Source organism: Megalobrama amblycephala, linkage group LG20 (assembly GCF_018812025.1).
Source record: "Megalobrama amblycephala isolate DHTTF-2021 linkage group LG20, ASM1881202v1, whole genome shotgun sequence".
Classification (NCBI taxonomy): domain Eukaryota; kingdom Metazoa; phylum Chordata; class Actinopteri; order Cypriniformes; family Xenocyprididae; genus Megalobrama; species Megalobrama amblycephala.
This window is the reverse complement of record NC_063063.1, coordinates 9,693,480-9,713,566: the sequence shown is the minus strand read 5'-3', so window position 1 is coordinate 9,713,566 and position 20,087 is coordinate 9,693,480. Positions and strand designations below refer to the sequence as shown.

The window sequence follows — 20,087 nt, the reverse complement described above, 5'->3', positions numbered from 1 at the left end:
AGAAGTTTTCCTCTAGATGGGTAATCAAGGTCAACAGAGCAGAAGATTGAGAGATCAGGAGGCATTTATCTCTGATGGTTGAGAAGTTTTCATATGTTAACTTTACCTCATTCACTACAGATTTGTTTTCCACTCACTGATCTCATTTATAAATATTGTAGAAATATTTAATTATATTATCTATATTAGATCAGTGTTTCCACCATGTTTCAAGTCAACACACCCCTTCCAACATCACAACTCTTGTATCATAATTCGTTTCCCACTTGTAAATACAACTTCTCTTGGTCATTCATTCCTGGAATTATGATATTTCCGACTCCACTTGAAGGGCACATAATGCATACACCTTGTTAAAAAGAAATGCAATTAATTGTAATGAATGTGCACTTGTTGTGTACTCAAATCTTAAAAGTATATTTTAAAAGTATATTTTAAAAACTGTACTTGCAGGTAATATAATACTAAAGAAATAATAAAAAAACACTTAAGTGTACTTAAAGGATTAGTCCACTTTTAAATACACTTTTCCTGATAAATTTACTCACCCCCATGTCATCCAAGATGTTCATGTCTTTCTTTCGTCAGTCGAAAAGAAATGAAGGTTTTTGAGGAAAACATTCCAGGATTATTCTCCTTACAGTGGATTTCAATGGCTACCAACAGATTGAAGGTCAAAATTACAGTTTCAGTGCAGCTTCAAGGGCTTTAAACGATACCAGATGAGTAATAAGGGTCTTATCTAGCGAATCGATCGGTCATTTTCGAAAAAAATACAACCGTTTGTGCTTTATAAACAAAATATCGCATTGAATGTATTTTCCGCTTCCGCATTCTTCATAACACTTACGCTGAATGTTCTACGCCTTCCCTATTCTACTTACGGAACGAACGCGGCGCCAGTTTCGTTTTTTTCCGTAACTTGAATAGGGAAGGCGTAGAACATTCAGCGTAAGCGTTATGAAGAATACGGAAGCGGAAAGTACGTTCAGTGCGATATTTTGTTTTCAATGCGATATATTGTGTACTCATCTGGTATCGTTTAAAGCCCTTGAAGCTGCACTGAAACTGTAATTTTGACCTTCAATCTGTTGGTAGCCATTGAAATCCACTGTAAGGAGAATAATCCTGGAATGTTTTCCTCAAAAAACTTCATTTCTTTTTGACTGACGAAAGAAAGACATGAACATCTTGGATGACATGGGGGTGAGTAAATTTATCAGGAAAAGTGTATTTAAAAGTGGACTAATCCTTTAAGGAGATTACACTTTTATGACTATGATTCTTAAAGATTCTTAAAATTCCTCAAGTTGTTCCAAACCTGTATGAGTTTCTATCTTCTGCTGAACACAAAAGAACACAAAAGAACACAAAAGAAGATATTCTGAAGAATATGGGTAACCAAACAAGCCCAGGGCCCCAATGACTTCCATAGTATGGACTTCCATAGTATTTCTTCAAAGTATCTTCTTTTGTGTTCAGAAGATGAAAGAAATTCATACAGGTTTGGAACAACTTGAAGGTGAGTAAATGATGACAGAATTTTCATTTTGGGGTGAGCTATCCCTTTAACACACTTAGGTACACTTAAATTGCACTTTGTAATAATGTCAAATGAAACGTTTAAAAGCAGCCTACATTTAAAATTACAAGTTCTTATTTTGATGTGTCATACTAAAGCACATGATAACACATGATAATAATTTTAACTGTAATGTGTTATTTGACATGACATTTAAAAAAAGTTTTTAAATGTACTAAATTGCAACTTCACAATTTCAAATGTGTAATTAAAAATATATTTAAATACGTGATAAGTCTCATTAGAAATGACACTTGCCTATTTTAGTTTATCATAAACGATTGTCAGTACATTCAACAGTACACTTTAAACCATATTTCAAAGACAAAATAGAGATAATTATGAAATTACATAAATAAGTCTTACTTAAGTGGGTACTTAAAAAACACTCTTAAGTTCAACTATTTGAAACTGTAAATAACATGCAATTAAGTATACAAAAACATTCAGTTTACATTCATGTTCCTTTAAATTATTATTTTTTTTCCATAATAAGTACTCTTTTTAAAAGTATGCTTAAGTGTACTTTTTTTTTCACAAGGAAAGACATCATATAACAGCATAAAATACATTACAATGATAGTGACAGTGAGCCGTCTACGTAAACAGCATTAAAAGGCAATGATTTTCACATTCTAAGATGCATTGGCTGCATCCGAAATTGCATACTTCCCTACTATATAGTGGACGAAAAACATTATGTGACAGCATGTCTGAATTCACAGTACTCATAAAAGAGTAGGTAAAAAAAGTACCCGGTTGACCTACTATACTTCTGATGAGATTCTGAAATATGCATTGCATATGATGGACACTTTAATATCCCATGAGGCCACAGGAGAGGATTTTGAACAGAGCAAATTTGTAAAAGAGTTTGAACTCCTAATGCCCACTACCGGCTTTTAATAAAATGTTATGAAAGCTGCAATATTTTCTTTTCAGTTTGTTAATGTGTCACTTACAAAGAGCAGATGTCCATGCGGACATTTCCTGACCTTTTTCCCCATGTCCCTGAAGCATATAGAATCATTATTTTGTACTTTTCACATAAAACATGACTCTTATGTGGGTTGCATAAATGTTACATTTTGTGCCAGCTATGACATAACAAACAAAATGTTCTCTCGCTTTAAACGTGCTAAAACCCTCTACAGATGTGGAGCCATATTATGAGGGAGGAAAAACAATTCCATTATCAAGATTCCAGAGTCATGATGGGATGTGCTACAGGGAATGGCAATCAGTTATATAAGCCTAAATTTTTTTTTTTTTTTTTTTTTTTTTTTTTAGCAGCGTGCTTCTACAATAGTAAAATGTAATTCCTATTTACAACCAATTTTCAACTTAAAAGACTCAATCTCCCAGAGGTTGTCAAGTATCATTAAGAAAATACATTTCCCATGAGGTTAGCATCTGATATAATTCATAATAGCAGACAAGACAACAGAGTATATATGATTTGTTAATTCCACACTAATGTTGTAGACGGTGTTTGATTTGGCAAGCGTGCAATGGTGTTTTACCCATCTGTGTTGCGTTATAGTAATTACTCTCTTTTATAACCCAAATAGTAAAGCATCTCCCAGAAATGAAAAAAAAAAAGGTCATAAAAGTTTTGGTGTTTTGGGTCAAGGTGCTATTTATCACTGAGTATTTCAAACAGTGGATACATAGAGCTGTACATAGACCCTTAGGGAAGAAACAAATAGCACGCTACCTAACATGGACAAGGGAGCAGTGCAGATGTGCTTGCCTGCAGATGTTGTGAAAGGAGGGTTATACAAGGTAAAAGATAATGTTACATGTGCAAAGTTATAAAATGTTTTGACTCAGACCCAAGTTTTATAAGCACTTGCTGACTTCCTGTGACTTTAAGGATGCATCATTGCCTAGACAAGTCAACCTCTGTTTCCCAAAAAATCACATTCATCTCATTCATTTTGCTTTTTTATAAGCAGTTTTAGGTCTGCTGGTGTTTTATGGAATAATTCTGGTTTAATAGTCCTCTCCAGTTCCTGTTTGAGATCTGTTGAGGTCTGTGGTCAAATATTTTTGTATAATGACACTGACTGTTGTCTCCTAGCAAGACATTCCTACATAGCTGTGCTAGTTTTATGTTTTTCACAGCACACTAATCTCTCTTTCCTCTTATATAAAGAAACAATTTCAATTCAAATCAATATTTCACATCCATTTATTTAATTATTGTATAAATACTGTACACCGTAAAACATATCCCGTTAATTTACAGTGAAAAGCTGGCAGCTGTGGTTGCCAGAAATGCCAGACGGTGTTTCTGGTATTACAGGATGCCTGTATGTTTTACAACATATCATTAAGTGAAAAATGTTAATAAACCTATCTACTTGAATGACCAAAATCTGCTTTTTTTCCATTCGCTGTCGTGTTGAAATGGAAAGTTGCATGAAATGGAAGTTATGATAGTCTTTTCTTCCCTATTGTGATGAATATCCAAATGAAACGGCTTCTTGAAGAAGAAAAAATGGAGAATTGGCAAAAAGCGTGTGGTTTTGGTAGGCACATTATAGCTCCACAGTGCCATCCTTAGGGTGGTGCAAATTTAAGCATGGGCCACGGACCCCATACTCTGCCCCATACTCTTCCCCTAACTTGCACTTGGCCCTGCCCCATGCCCCAGGTACGCCCTGAAGCTCTGTGCACTGAGGACCTTGGTGTACAACTTCCTGACACCACTGGCCCAATCCATTATCCAGTCTTATAGAATAAATAATGATTAGAATTAGAATTAGAATTATCTTGAATTCTATTAAAAAAATAATTGGGTTAAATTTAACACAGTTTATTTGATGTACCATACTGGTATAATCTGACTCTTTGTTTGCCATGTGTTCTCCAGGCCACGAGGACAATCCAGATAGTCTCCGGCACAAATATAACTTCATCGCTGATGTGGTGGAGAAGATCGCTCCGGCCGTGGTTCACATTGAGCTCTTCCGCAAGTATGTATCTTGAATCACATACTCCATTGATCAATGATCTCATGTCTCCTAGAAGACATCTTTATCAGGACTATCTTTGTTCAAACTTGCAGTTGATTTTCTTGGTGCTTTTGATCAAAAAGAAAATGATACATTTAGTTGTGGTTCGTTTAGAGTTCACGCTGTCAATTTTAACACCGATCCTAAAGATACAAAGCTTTTATGATGCATATTTTGCGACGGATCTTACTGAACATCCAACACAATGCTGTGTGCTGGGCTAAATGCACTCGTTGTATGTACATACATGATGGTATTTTACCAGCTTAGAAATCACAAAGAGATGATAAAAATGTGTAAAGGAGTCAAAACAACACATCCTCCATTACACACAAATGAAGATCTGCTGCCAGAAGATGGCATTTCCAACACCTGTTCTGAACTGTAATGGGCAATGTAGCTCTTTTAATGAGAAAAAACAGGTAATGCCTATGTCGCATCTTGTGATATCACATTCTGTTTTTGTTTTGTTTAGATGTCTTTGGTCTGTGTTGCATTTACATTTCAGTCAAACCACACCAGAGATCGTTTGGAAGCCACTTCTTTGGTGGCCACCAGAGTTTGGACACTTGTTTAATTAAACCACACTAACAAAGCAATTGCACCAGAGTTTGTTTTAATTTAACGAAACCTGCCAAGTGTGAACACACCCTTTAACACAGGGCTGTCCAGTCCTGCTCCTGGAGGGCCACTGTCCTGCAGAGTTAAGCTCCAACCCCAATTAAACACACCTGAACCAGCTAATCAAGGTCCAACTAAGCATACTAGAAACTTCCAGACAGGTGTGTTGAGGCAAGTTGGAGCTGAACTCAGCAGGACAGTGGCCCCCTAGGGCAGGGTTTGGACACCCTTGCTTTAACACAAAGGTTATTCACTGGCATCTGTGGCTCAATGAAGATCCTTTCATCATTGAAGAAACTTTCCATTGCACAAAAGGTCCTTTATAGTAGAAAACGATTCTTTAGATTATTAAAATGTTCTTCGCCCTAAGAAAAATGGTTATTTTTGTTTCTTTGAAAGGTTCTTTGGGGAAAACAGAAGTGGTTCTTGGAACCTTTATTTTTAATACTGAACATGAGCAATTTTGTGGCTCTTCTTAATCTTTCTCTGCCTTTATGATTCAACACTGGGAAAAATAGATACTCCCTCTTTATTTTTGTCTTTTGATAGCCCTCTATCATCAATATTAGATGACTTTTTCCAAGTAAGCGTGATTACAACATTCTCATTAACCAATTATTTCTCTCTTATTTGTGGAGTAGGTTGGGGGGTTGACCTAAGATTAATTAACAAGGATGTTGTTCCAGAAAAATTTTCCTCATGGCTAAATCATATATACTCAATATACTGAATAACATTGTTATTCTGTATATTATTGTAGAAGTATCTGATTAGATTTTTTTTTTTTCCACTTCATTGTAGACAGATTGGATCTCTTTCTTAAACATAATGATATCTTCATCATTGCATAAGACTGTAGAATACAGCCAACCTCAATTTTAGGCTGCTGAAATCATGCACTGTGGTGAAAAATCTGGAGAACAACCATCATGTTTTCCACAAATCATTTGTCAGAGGAAATTCATCCTTGGTCTCAAGTCTAGCTGGAAAACAGTCAAATCAATGATGTTGATTGACCATCATTCTTTTCTGTTACTCTATGGAAAGTGGACATACTATAAGAGGGATTCTCATCAAAAGTGATCTTCAAAAACCTCTTCAATTTTCTTTTTTTAGAATGGTGTTCTCCAAGCGGGAAGTGGCGGTGGCAAGCGGCTCTGGTTTCGTGGTGTCTGAAGATGGTCTGATTGTAACCAATGCTCACGTGGTAGCCAACAAGCATCGGGTGAAGGTCGAGCTGAAGACTGGCGCCACCTATGACGCCAAAATCAAAGACGTGGATGAGAAAGCAGATATTGCCCTCATCAAGATAGACGCTCCGGTGAGTACCTGTCCATACCTGCTCATATAGTATGTCACACTCAGGACTTTTGGATACCACATATATATTAAGACTCTCGGTCTGTTCCAAAACCTAGTGAGCTGCCTAAATAGGTAGGATTTTATGGCATTGCTTCCTGTGCTAAAGAAGATACTTAAAGGTGCTACAGAGGATGTTTCGTTTTATACATTTTTGCAATATTACTTGAAACTGAATTTACTAACTGATAAAAGACTATTTATTAGGTGCACTGAAAGGAATAATATTAATATACATCATCTGTGCACGAGGTAGGGCCTTAAAAACATCAGCCAATCGTTTACGCGATCATCGCGTAAACGATTGGCCCTCTGGCTTGTCAATCACTGCCATTACGTTCCTTGTGAGAGACGTGCGCGGATTGGCCCTCTGCCTTGTCAATCACTGCCATTACGTTCCTTGCGAAAGACGTGCACGGATTGGCCCTCTGGCTTGTCAATCACTGCCATTACGTTCCATGTAGAGACGTGCGCGGCTGCACGCTCCAGTAACTTTCCACACTCCACAGGCGCCGCATGCAATGTTTTTGTCAGGAGACAGGAGTAACAACTGCAGATTATGAGTTACCTGCGGTGAGTCCGACATAATGAATCCACTAACACGACATAGCGAATGTGTTCCAATACTCGTGCACGAGTTTTGGGAGGCGTTCCCTTGAAATGAGCTGTGAAGGAGGGGGGTTGTTCTTACGCATGCGCTCATTTCAAAAACTCAGTAACAGTCTTTGGTTTCTCAGTCGACGAAAAGATCCTCTGTAGCACCTTTAATGCAAGATACCTTCTTTTGCCCAAATTCTAAGGCAGCATTAGAAGGAGAAAACATTTCCATAATGCATGGTAACAAGCTCAGTGGAAAAATCCACTCAGATGGTGCATGACGCAAGAAAAAATGTCAATTTAAAAGAATTCAATACTGAAAATATTGCTTAAAATAGTTCAGTCTATTACAAACAATTGATAGTTTTACCCAATATTTGTGTGTGCTACAATCTTAAAGATATCACAATAAGTAGCTTAGCAACAAGCTAAAGCCAGACTCCACTGAAATCAATTGCTATTCTACCATGCGCTTTGTGTGAGAAGACTGTTGGTGCGTTCAAGTTCTCCTGGAAAGTTCATGTTTACAAGTTGGGAAGTCATAATTACAATGCCAGGTTACTTGGTTGGTTGGTACGAAAGATGGTGATGTACCTTTTCTACAAAAAATTAAATTTTTTAACTCTACTTACAAAATTATGGGGAAAAATGTGCATATGTTTTTGCTTTTTTATGTTTTTACTCAGTTCATGAAGGTGCTGTACATTGAATCATTATATATTATGTCGTAGTTGTGCAATACTACCGTATTTTGTACATGCGACTTAGCTAGTTTTATTGTAAATGAAAAAAATAAAATTTCATATAAACACATTTACCATCAATACAGATCCTGCATCTGTTGCGTTCACAAATTTTCTATTTTTTTCTAATTCATGTGCATTCAAATCACAAATATAATCCTTCCAACACGACTTGAACACACCATATTTGTGTGACATACACAGTTGCTGCCTATGTAGAGCACTCCAGATCAGTCACAGTTTCCATTTCAGGTAGAATGCTAACTCAGAGGACTACTTTTGGAACGGTGCCTCAGTTATTTGCTTTCGAGATATGGATAACATGTCTAGTCTTGTTTAATTAGCATCTGAGATTGTTTCCGTGATGAAAGGATCTTCAGAAATGAATTCTAAAAAAAAAATCATACCTGATACCAGAGGCTACATCAGTATTATCTCATGCCATTTTTGCCCAGCATAGAAGTGGGCAGAGATATGCTTTTCTTGGCTTAGAGGCACTACTGTATCAGGAAAAGAGACAGGTCCAGATAAGCTGTTCACTAAACTAGCCTGGCTCCACACCCAGGCAGAGTCAGGAAACACAAGAAGGGACCATTTTGACTTACAATAATTAAACCCCAGACACAAGGATTTGATTAGAGTTGCTCATATAACATTAAATTACACTGACAACACAATAAACACGTTATGTTGGGGGACGTAACATAAAAAATGGGCTTTTGCACATTTGTCATCAAAAGAAAATATGTTACTAAAAGTTTGTATAAGTAGACTACAAAACAAGCCACATAAAGATGTTTACAGTATAATCAGTTGTATGCTTTAGAAAATAATACTTTTTTTATGGTTATCCCTTCAAAGACATAGTGCATTACAGCATATGAACAACATCAATTTTGCGTTGTATATCATGTGTTATAATGCATTATACTCCTTAGAGATATAACCTTGAATAGGTAAGTAGGATAACATATAATAAATGTGTTGGTAATTAAAAAATATATAATTTGTGAAAAGATTATACTACAATTTGACTGTAAAACATCAACAATGCTGTATTTACAATACAGTGCAGTCTCAAGCACCCTAATGCTTTTACAAAAAGTACTTCTACACAATAATGATTACGGATGCAAATTTTCTTTGAAATACATATTTTTATAAAGAACATTCTTGAAGTGCCATCATTCCAACTAGAAATTATAGTATCTGACATGTAAACTAAGTGGCCTTCCTTGGTGTACCTCGTGAAGTACACTTAGGATTTATTTAGGAAAAAAGTACACTGAGAAAAAATGGTAACCTAAAAAATGTGATTAATTTGGTAACATCTAAATTAATTTATTTTATTTAAATAAAAAATGTTATGTAACATTACTGAAGCAACATGAATATATTAGGTTACACCAACAAAAGTAAATTTAAGGGTAAGATTAGGTAGAAATAGCTCCTTAATTGAAAGAATATGGAGTAATGGAAATAATATACTTTCAATAGAAGTGAATGTAATATAATGTTTTTAGACACTTAATTGCATGTTATTTACAATTAAATACAAACCCGATTCCAAAAAAGTTGGGACACTGTACAAATTGTGAATAAAAACAGAATGCAATGATGTGGAAGTTTCAAATTTCAATATTTTATCCAGAATACAACATAGATGACATATCAAATGTTTAAACTGAGAAAATGTATCATTTTAAGGGAAAAATAACGTTGATTTTAAATTTAATGGCATCAACACATCTCAAAAAAGTTGGGACAAGGCCATGCTTACCACTGTGTGGCATCCCCTCTTCTTTTTCTAACAGTCTGCAAATGTCTGGGGACTGAGGAGACAAGTTGCTCAAGTTTAGGAATAGGAAAGTTGTCCCATTCTTGTCTAATACAGGCTTCTAGTTGCTCAACTGACTTAGGTCTTCTTTGTCGCCAAATGTTTTCTGTGGGTGAAAGATCTGGACTGCAGGCTGGCCATTTCAGTACCCGGATCCTTCTTCTACGCAGCCATGATGTTGTAATTGATGCAGTATGTGGTCTGGCATTGTCATGTTGGAAAATTCAAGGTCTTCCCTGAAAGAGACGACGTCTTGATGGGAGCATATGTTGTTCTAGAGCTTGGATATACCTTTCAGCATTGATGGTGCCTTTCCAGATGTGTAAGCTGTCCATGCCACACGCACTCATGCAACCCCATACCATCAGACATGCAGGCTTCTGAACTGAGCGCTGATAACAACTTGGGTTGTCCTTGTCCTCTTTAGTCCGGATGACATGGCGTCCCAGTTTTCCAAAAAAGAACTTCAAATTTTGATTCGTCTGACCACAGAACAGTTTTCCACTTTGCCACAGTCCATTTTAAATGCCTGAAAATGCCTGCGCTTCTGGATCATGTTTAGATATGGCTTCTTTTTTGACCTATAGAGTTTTAGCCGGCAATGGCGAATGGCACGGTGCATTGTGTTCACCAACAATGTTTTCTGGAAGTATTCCTGAGCCCATGTTGTGATTTCCATTACAGTAGCATTCCTGTATGTGATGCAGTGCCGTCTAAGGGCCCGAAGATCACAGGCATCCACTATGGTTTTCCGGCCTTGACCCTTACACACAGAGATTGTTCCAGATTCTCTGAATCTTTGGATGATATTATGCACTGTAGATGATGATAACTTCAAAATCTTTGCAATTTTTCTCTGAGAAACTCCTTTCTGATATTGCTCCACTATTTTTCGCCGTAGCTTTGGGGGAATTGGTGATCCTCTGCCCATCTTGACTTCTGAGAGACACTGCCACTCTGAGAGGCTCTTTTTATACCCAATCATGTTGCCAAGTTGACCTAATAAGTTGCAAATTGGTCCTCCAGCTGTTCCTTATATGTACATTTAACTTTTCCGGCCTCTTATTGCTACCTGTCCCAACTTTTTTGGAATGTGTAGCTCTCATGAAATCCAAAATGAGCCAATATTTGGCATGACATTTCAAAATGTCTCACTTTCAACATTTGATATGTTATCTATATTCTACTGTGAATAAAATATAAGTTTATCAGATTTGTAAATTATTGCATTCCTTTTTTAATTCACAATTTGTACAGTGTACCAACTTTTTTGGAATCGGGTTTGTATATGTCAAATAACTCTCATTAGATTGTTAGTATACTATTCGGTTAGGGTTAGGTGTTAGGGTTCAGGTTAGTAGAATAAGTTGATATGTAATTCCAAAGTTACTTATAGTCAGTAGAAAGTCTGTTGGGGGACCATCAAAATAAAGTGTTCAACAGATATTAAGCATACAGTCTACTAATACTCTAATGAGAGTTTCTGACATGTAGTTGCAAACCATACCATATTAAACCAGTTGCAAACCAGTTGCAAACCATTACCATACCAGTTAGCAGAATGTCTAAAGTGGACCTATTGAAATAAAGTGTTACCTTGTACTTCTAATGTGACATTATTAAAAAAGTGTATTAAAATTCATAGTCAAATTAAAGGCTACTTAAGTGTACTTAAGTGTCTAATGACCGCAAGTGACACTCAACTTACTTAACAATATGAGTGGTGTTACGGTTAGATATGGTTTGGTAACAGTTACTGGCCCTTGTTTTGGCAGACAGCAGTGCCACGTCTCTGTCTCATTCCTCCCAGGATTCTCATGCATAACTCCCCCTTCCTCTCTGGCTCAGATTCTGCTTAGTCACTCCCATACTGTGAATAATTTATATTGGGTAACAGTCTCATTTTCTTTTCAGCTTGAGTTTCATGCCAGACTTAGTTGATTGGTTCATGTTTCTGTCGCCAGTGAGAATTCCATATCAGAATTCCTCTTCATATTTAAAATGATTTGACAGAACAGACATGGGAAACATTCAAGCTGTTTTTAAATATGCTGCAGGGTTGTTACGGTGACCACCTTGTTTTCCTGGTTATTTTTGGACGGAAGTCATTTCCAAACTCATTACAGATTATTTGCAATGTCTCTCAATGGATCCCTTCTCTGGAAAACCAAATCTGCCGTAGTTATTTGCACTTGCACCTGTCCTTTCTCTGGGATTCATTCTGTGTTTCTTGATCTAATCTGATTCTTGTTTTTTTACTCCCACCCAATTAGCCAATTCCTCAAACCAGAGAGAATATTGCGTCAACATCATTTCACTTCCCCCAAACAGACTTGTTGACCTTGTTTTAACCCTTACATGCATGAATGTTTCACCAATTATTATTATTACATATTCGGGTCTTTATCTACATCTAACACGGATGGATCTCTACCTATCGCTATAATATAAAACTCTCCTGATATTAGAGTATCAATTACAGAAGAATAAAATAAAGCATATTTTGTTACCTTTTGGAGCATCATCACTGTCCTTGTCAGAGCTCATTTCCCAGTAGCATTTGGCTCATGTTCGCGATCTCAAACATATTCTCAAAACTATGATGTACAACATCTTCAAAATCAATATTTTGATCACTGACAGCTTCTTCACCAGATCCACCATTAAATGACAGTTCAGTACTTGCTTTACAGTAAATCGCTGAACCATTTCAAGTTTTGCTGATGATACTTCCTATTCTTTTGTTTTCTGCCTGCTGTAACTATGAGTGAAACATCACATCATCATTGTGTATCAGACATTGTCACCTTAAGGTGAATTGCACTTATTCAGTCATCAAAGATTCACTTATTGTTGTGTGAAAAAACAAAAGCAAAAAAACACTGTTACACACCTTGTGTCTTTAGCGATTCTATTTTTTACAAAAAAAATGGGAAAACGCATTCTTTTATGATTTTAAAAGTTATGGGGCCCTATTTTAACGATCTAAACGCAAAGTGTAAAGCGCACGGCGCAGGTGCACTCAGGGCGTGTCCAAATCCACTTTTGCTATTTTAACGACGGAAAAACGGTCCGTGCGCGGGGGCGCATTTTTAAAATGGGTTGTCCCTATTCTCTTAATGAGTAATGGGCGTAACATTCAATAAACCAATCAGAGTGTCATCTCCCATTCCCTTTAAGAGCAAGATGCGCTCGCGCCATGGCGGATTACTATTTACATGGAAGTACACGCGATTGACGTCAGTTAATATATATGTGCTGTGTATTGGCACGATTAGTTCAATTAATTAGTCAATTTCGTTCATCATTATAAGTAGTAATAGGTAGAATGTTTATTTCTATGTGCTCATATTAACGTTACAGTATTCATTCAGGCTTTATCAGTAAGCATTGTGCAGCAGCATCACAGAAAGCAGCATTGCAAGTATAGAGTTTAATTATTTGAAAATAGCAGTTAATTAGTTGAAAAATTTAGTTTAAATTAGTTGAAAATACATACTGCTGAGTGATGCACAGTATCGGTATTCTTATTGGTATCAGCATTTTTTTTTTGCTGTCAGTATTAGTCTGAGAAGGTCAATAATGTAAGCTGATTGTCACAATTGCGGTAAGTACGCACACAGTAGACAGTCTTTATTATAACCCTTACAAAAAGAAGTTCATGTTATTCAAGTGTGCTATTAGTATACTTATTTTAAAATAAGTATACTTTCAGTCTACTTTTTTATGTACTTCTCAGTACTTTGTACTTCTCAGAAATATACTTAAAATTACACTTGACTTATACTGACAGAAAAGTACATTTGGCCTATACTTGTACTCAATCTTTTGATCGAGATTTATCAATATTTGATCAAGTATAATTAAGTATTCTAATTATACTTGGCTTGTAGTTGTTTAATCTTTTGATTGAGTAACCTATTAAAATACTTTTTTCGCAGTTTTGCATACTGTCTTATAAACTTGCGTTGTTTGAAAATTTTGATTTATAAAAAACAGATATGTTACTACAAACAGATACACTGGTACACTGGAAGTATACATACCTGTAGGAATTATACTTCATATCTACTTAACTCTTTCCCAGCCATTGATGGAATTTTCTGGCAATCCATGTTTTCACAGTTATACGGTAGAAACGAGAACCGACAAGGAACTGAACTGAACAGGGAGTATACATACAAGGTGAACATAAAGAAAGACAGGTGAAATTCATAAGCAACCACAGGAGGACATAATCAGTAACTAAGAAAACTGAAACCAAATAGAGCGGGGAAACAGGAACTAAAGGAAACAAAACAGAATTTTAAAATAAGAGTCCATAACATGACAGATAATTTTGTATATATATATATATATATATATATATATATATATATATATATATATATATATATATATATATATATATATATATATATATATATATATATATACAGTACAGTCCAAAAGTTTGGAACCACTAAGATTTTTAATGTTTTTAAAAGAAGTTTCGTCTGCTCACCAAGGCTACATTTATTTAATTAAAAATACAGTAAAAAACAGTAATATTGTGAAATATTATTACAATTTAAAATAACTGTTTTCTATTTGAATATATTTCACAAAATAATTTATTCCTGTGATGGCAAAGCTGAATTTTCAGCATCATTACTCCAGTCTTCAGTGTCACATGATCCTTCAGAAATCATTCTAATATGCTGATCTGCTGCTCAAGAAACATTTAATGTGTACAATTGCAAAAAATATTTGTGTACAATATTTTTTTTCAGGATTATTTGATGAATAGAAAGTTCAAAAGAACAGTGTTTATCTGAAATCTAAACTTTTGTAACATTATAAATGTCTTTACTGCCACTTTTGATTGATTTAATGCATCCTTGCTGAATAAAAGTATTCATTTCTTTAATTTCTTTTCAAAAAAATAAAAATAAAAATTCTTACTGACCCCAAACGTTTGAACGGTAGTGTATAATGCTACAGAAGCTTTGTATTTCAGATAAATGCTGTTCTTTTGAACTTTCTATTCATCAAGGAATCCTGAAAAAAAAAGTACACAACTGTTTTCAACATTGAAAATAATCATAAATGTTTATTGAGCAGCAAATCAGCATATTAGAATGATTTCTGAAGGATCATGTGACACTGAAGACTGGAGTAACGATGCTGAAAATTCAGCTTTGATCACAGGAATAAATTACTTTGTATATATATATATATATATATATGCCTGTTGTCATACTCTAATATTACAACAAAATGAAACAAGATTTTTGAACCTGGCTTTTTCCAATGGTCAGACGTCTTTTCTGGAAATGTATGGAAATTAGTGCATATTTAATTAGATAATACCTCATTTGCATTTTCAAACATAAGATTTCAGAAAACTTTAATACAAAACAGTTGTCTTAATATTCTGGGGAAAGTTTGATGATATCTGTTTGTTCAAATTTTTACCTATTACCATATTCACACATCGTGTCTTGCATTAAAGGTGCCGTAGAATGGAAAATTGAATTTACCTTGGCATAGTTGAATAACAAGAGTTCAGTACATGGAAATGACATACAGTGAGTCTCAAACACCATTGTTTCCTCCTTCTTATGTAAATTTGATTTGTTTAAAAGACCTCCGAAGAAAAGGTGAATTTCAACATAACACCGACTGTTACGTAACAGTCGGGATCATTAATATGTACACCCCCAATATTTGCATATGCCAGCTCATGTTTAAGGCATTAGACAAGGGCAGCCAGTATTAATGTCTGGATCTGTGCACAGCTGAATCATCAGACTAGGTAAGCAAGCAAGAACAATAGCGAAAAATGGCAGATGGAGCAATAATAACTGACATGATCCATGATAACATGATATTTTTAGTGATATTTGTAAATTGTCTTTTTAAATGTTTCGTTAGCATGTTGCTAATGTACTGTTAAATTTGGTTAAAGTTACCATCGTTTCTTACTGTATTCACAGAGACAAGAGCCGTCGTTATTTTCATTATTAAATACTTGCAGTCTGTATAATTCATAAATACATCTTCATTCTTTATAAATCTCTCCAACAGTGTAGCATTAGCACGTTAGCCACGGAGAACAGCCTCAAACTCATTCAGAATCAAATGTAAACATCCAAATAAATACTGTACTTACGCGATTAGACATGCTGCATGACGAACACTTTGTAAAGATCCATTTTTGGGGTTATATTAGCTGTGTGAACTTTGTTTATGATGTTTAAGGCTATCGTGAGCTCGTCGGCGGGGAGCACGAGAACGTAAAGGGGCCGTAGCCTGAATCGCCACATATTTAATGATGCCCCAAAATAGGCAGTTAAAAAAATGAATAAAAAAAAATCTATGGGATATTTTGAGCTGAAACTTCACAGACACATTCAGGGGACACCTTAGACTTATATTACATCTTTTGAAAACACGTTCTATGTCACCTTTAAATATTGAAAAGAAATTATTATTATGCCAAAAGTACTAGAAAAGTACAGTGAAACTTTTTTTTTTTATCACTATACATCAGTTATCAGCCATAGCATTAAAAAATAATTATCATATCAGCCACACATACATAATATGTGCATCCATGTCATGCTGTAGCACAGGGCCTCATAAGGTGGGGCAACTGGACAACTGGACTGGTTTGTGAAGCTAGAGAGTCTGTGATGAAGGTTTTGTTCTGGGCCCAAGAATTTCGGCCGTGCTACAGATACAGTATGTATGAAACAGGTCTAACCTTCAATGAGAAAAGCATACCCTGCAGAGATGCAGAGGAAAACAGATGCCAGTGGAGCATGTTAGAGCATGTTACTCTTTGAGTTCCAGTTTGTATCTCATAAATGTTATAGACAGGTCTCGACAGGCCACATCAGGGTAAGAGGGGTGAGGAGAAATTACTGGTAAGGATGACTAACACTGGATCATTATTTAAATCTGGGTCATGGTACTTCTAAAAGATTAGTGTATGTGTGTGGGTGTTTAAAAACATGTGTATGTCTAATGTTTATAAGATCTGGGTCACAACGCAAACATTGGCAGGAGGGTCTGTGTGTCTGTACTGTATGTATTTCCACTCTAGGACTGAGTACACACAGCTGTCTTTTTTCCACAGCTGTTCTTTTGTCTGCCAAAAACGTTGTCTCGAAGATGAAATAGATCTGTTAGATGGTTGTTAGTGAAGTCATGTACATTCAGGAAGTTCTGGTTTACAGATTTCTATAATATCAGAGGTGCATGGTTGCACAAGAATCACGACTATGTGCAAAACATGCTACATTTGTGCTGTGGACATGAATGATACTTCATATCAGATTGTAAACCCTGTAAAACCCGACATATGAAATAATAGTCAGAAAAATCTCATTTAAACTGAGCAAAAATATGGTATTTTGGTCAGTTGCTGATATTTGTATGGCCAAAAAGTAAGATGCAATTCTGATTTTTTTTTTTTTTTTACAGCTACTTACTAAAATGAATATAAATCATATAAATTATCTCCCAATACTATATGTATTAGTAAGATGTTTAATTTTATAATCAAAGCTTTGTCGCTTTTATTTTGGGGGCATAAAGCAATGCTGATGGAGAGATGTATAAATAAACATTCCTCAAAAGCCTGATGTATCATATTAAATACTCACATTTTAACATGATTTTTCAGAAAAATTGATATATAGATAATCAAGTAAATCTTGCTTGAGTTGCTTCAGTCCAGTAAATGTTTGTCCTGAAATATTACTAACAATAAGTTACTCTTATGTTTTACTTTATAAAAACCCAGGTGAAAAAAAGTATACTTCTATAATGTATTTAAAATGCTCTATTTTCGCACACTAATTTTGTACTTAATATACTAAAAACTCTTCTTTAGTACTTCTTAAGATAATCTTAAGAACATATAAGTGTACTCAACTGTGCTATTTTGAGACACCATGAAATATAAACTAAAATGTGCTTTTAACATACTATCTCTGTATTTTAAAAAAAATGGTGGTAACAAGTGGTAAATAAATACATTTTTTAAATACAGGGAAAATATATTAAAAGCACATTTTAGTTCATATTTCATGATGTCTCAAAATAGCACAGTTGAGTACACTTACATGTTCATAAGATTATCTTATATAAGTATATTAAGTAAATTATCAAATGACTACATTTTGTATTTATGTTAGAGTAAAACCCTGAGCTACAAGTCACTCATTTCTTCTTTGTACTATGTATGGGTGACCACAGCAGAAGGCTATGTTCAATCTTGTCTCTTTTATCTGGGCCCTTTGTTTTTTTTTGTTTTTGTTTTTTCAGATTTTTGAGTTTGTGGGATGCGTTCATTGATGTGGGTTATGTTCGCTATTAGTAGCTTCATGTTATTAGAAGACTACATAAACAGAAGAACAAGCCTGACAGTACTCTGTGCTTTTTAATTTACTACAGTCTTGGGAAAGCCCCTGTCATTAAGGAGTCCCAAAACGGCAGCTGAGATGTACAGCCTTCTGCAGTTGTGTTTAACGCTGATGGGATGTTTGATGACAGCCTGCTGTGACCCGGATGGGAGTGAAGCTTAGGGGAGAGTTTAAAGGAGGCAAGCTAGTGACTGACACTTGTCTTTAGCGCTCCTGCCTCCCATGACGGAGACGCCAGTTCGAATCCCGCTCGGAGTGGGTTGAGTAAGGACAGGTTACATTTGGTTTCATGACCTGGATAGGAGTGAGATTTAGGGGGTGAGTGTAAAGGAGGCAAGCTAGTAAGAGCTGTGTGAGTAAACCTCCCTCCCCTGGCCTCAAGAGGTACGCTAGTGACTGGCAATTTTCTTTAGCATCATTGTTAGCGTGCCCGCCTAACATGCTGGAGACGCCAGTTTGAATCCCACTTGGAGCGGGTTGAGTAGGACCAGTTACATTTGGTGCCGTGACCCGGATGGGAGTGAAGTTTAGGGGGGTGAGTGTAAAGGAGGCAAGCTCGTAAGAGCCGTGCAAGTAAACCTCACTCCCCTGGCCTGAAGAGGCACGCTAGTGACTGGCGTTTGTCTTTAGCGTCCTTGTTAGCGCGCCCCCCTCTCATGCCGGAGACGACGGTTCAAATCCTGTTCGGAACACATTGAGTAGGACTGGTTATATTTGGTGCCTTGACTCAGACTGGAGTGAGGTTTAGGGGGGTGATTGTAAAGGAGGCAAGCTAATAAGAGCTGTGGCAAGTAAACCTCACTCCCCTGGCCTCAAGAGCCGCACTAGTGAATCCAGTCTTTAGCATCCTTCTTAGTAATCCTCCCATGCCAGAGTCGCCCGTTCAAATCCTTCTCAGAGAGGGTTAAGTAGGTATGGTTACATTTGAGTTTGATGTGATTTAATCATAAAAAAACATATTTGCAGTGACACTTATAAATCTGAACATGATTGCATTAAGTACATCATATAGAATCAAGATGTATTCATTTTAAACAAACAACTTAAGCTAATTTTTCAAGAAAAATATTTCATACAATGTAGGTTTGATGTATGAACTGACTTCATGCATCCAAAAAAAAAATCACTGCCACAACTATTATTTAAAAGTCATTGCAAAAATGATGCAGAAAACAAAAGTTACTTCTGAAGTTCTAGCATAGTTTGCAGACATCAGTCACTTGATATATAATACAACAAAATTTGGACATTTAAAGTGTCTAAATACTTTTTTGAGGCCACTGCACATTTACATGCACAGCCTAAAAAATGAGTCTACATTAGTTGGCTGGATCCAACCTAATTTGGGACCAATTTTTCTGTCTGGAATTCCCCTTAAAGGTAATTTGGGAAGCCCTGCTGGCAAAATTCCTGTCTCAACAACAAGGAATTCATGTCGATGCACTGAAACAATAATTTGAAGATGATCTGTGCTCAGTTGCAATGCCAACATGCTATCCTGGCACTGTCTTAACTTGCCTCATGTTCTTCACAGTTTGCTCTAAACAGGCACCATTAGTGGAAATCTGACTTTGAGGTCACATTTTCTAAAAACTGGGTCAGTTTTTAAGCTTGTTTTTGGTTGAAGTCCATGTAATGCAGAAGTCTTGCTCAGACACATCTTCCTGACTCATCAGAGCAAAGAAAGAGAGGCCTTCAATGTCTCACTGCTGGCATTCAATTGCTCATACAAATGAGGGTAAATATTTAATGGGTAAACAACAGCTGGATTTGTCATTGAATTTGTTTTATGTACATACTTAATGCATACCACAAAACTAGTCCGCAAACATTCATGTTGGCAGTTTTGTACTCGAAGCTGATCGATGCCAGTTCAAAGACATACAAGGAGTCTTGGCATTCTTCAGGGTATTT

At 35.9% G+C, this 20,087-nt stretch overlaps 1 protein-coding gene across 1 annotated transcript in view; it reads left to right on the top strand.

Annotated features, from left to right (window-relative positions):
* htra1b (HtrA serine peptidase 1b) overlaps positions 1–20,087 on the top strand; it is a 50,911-nt gene that overhangs the window by 11,929 nt on the left and 18,895 nt on the right. The window contains exons 2-3 of the mRNA XM_048170622.1: positions 4,461–4,563; positions 6,340–6,544. Of these exons, the coding sequence (XP_048026579.1) occupies positions 4,461–4,563; positions 6,340–6,544 (308 nt within the window). The remainder of the gene's footprint in view (positions 1–4,460; positions 4,564–6,339; positions 6,545–20,087) is intronic.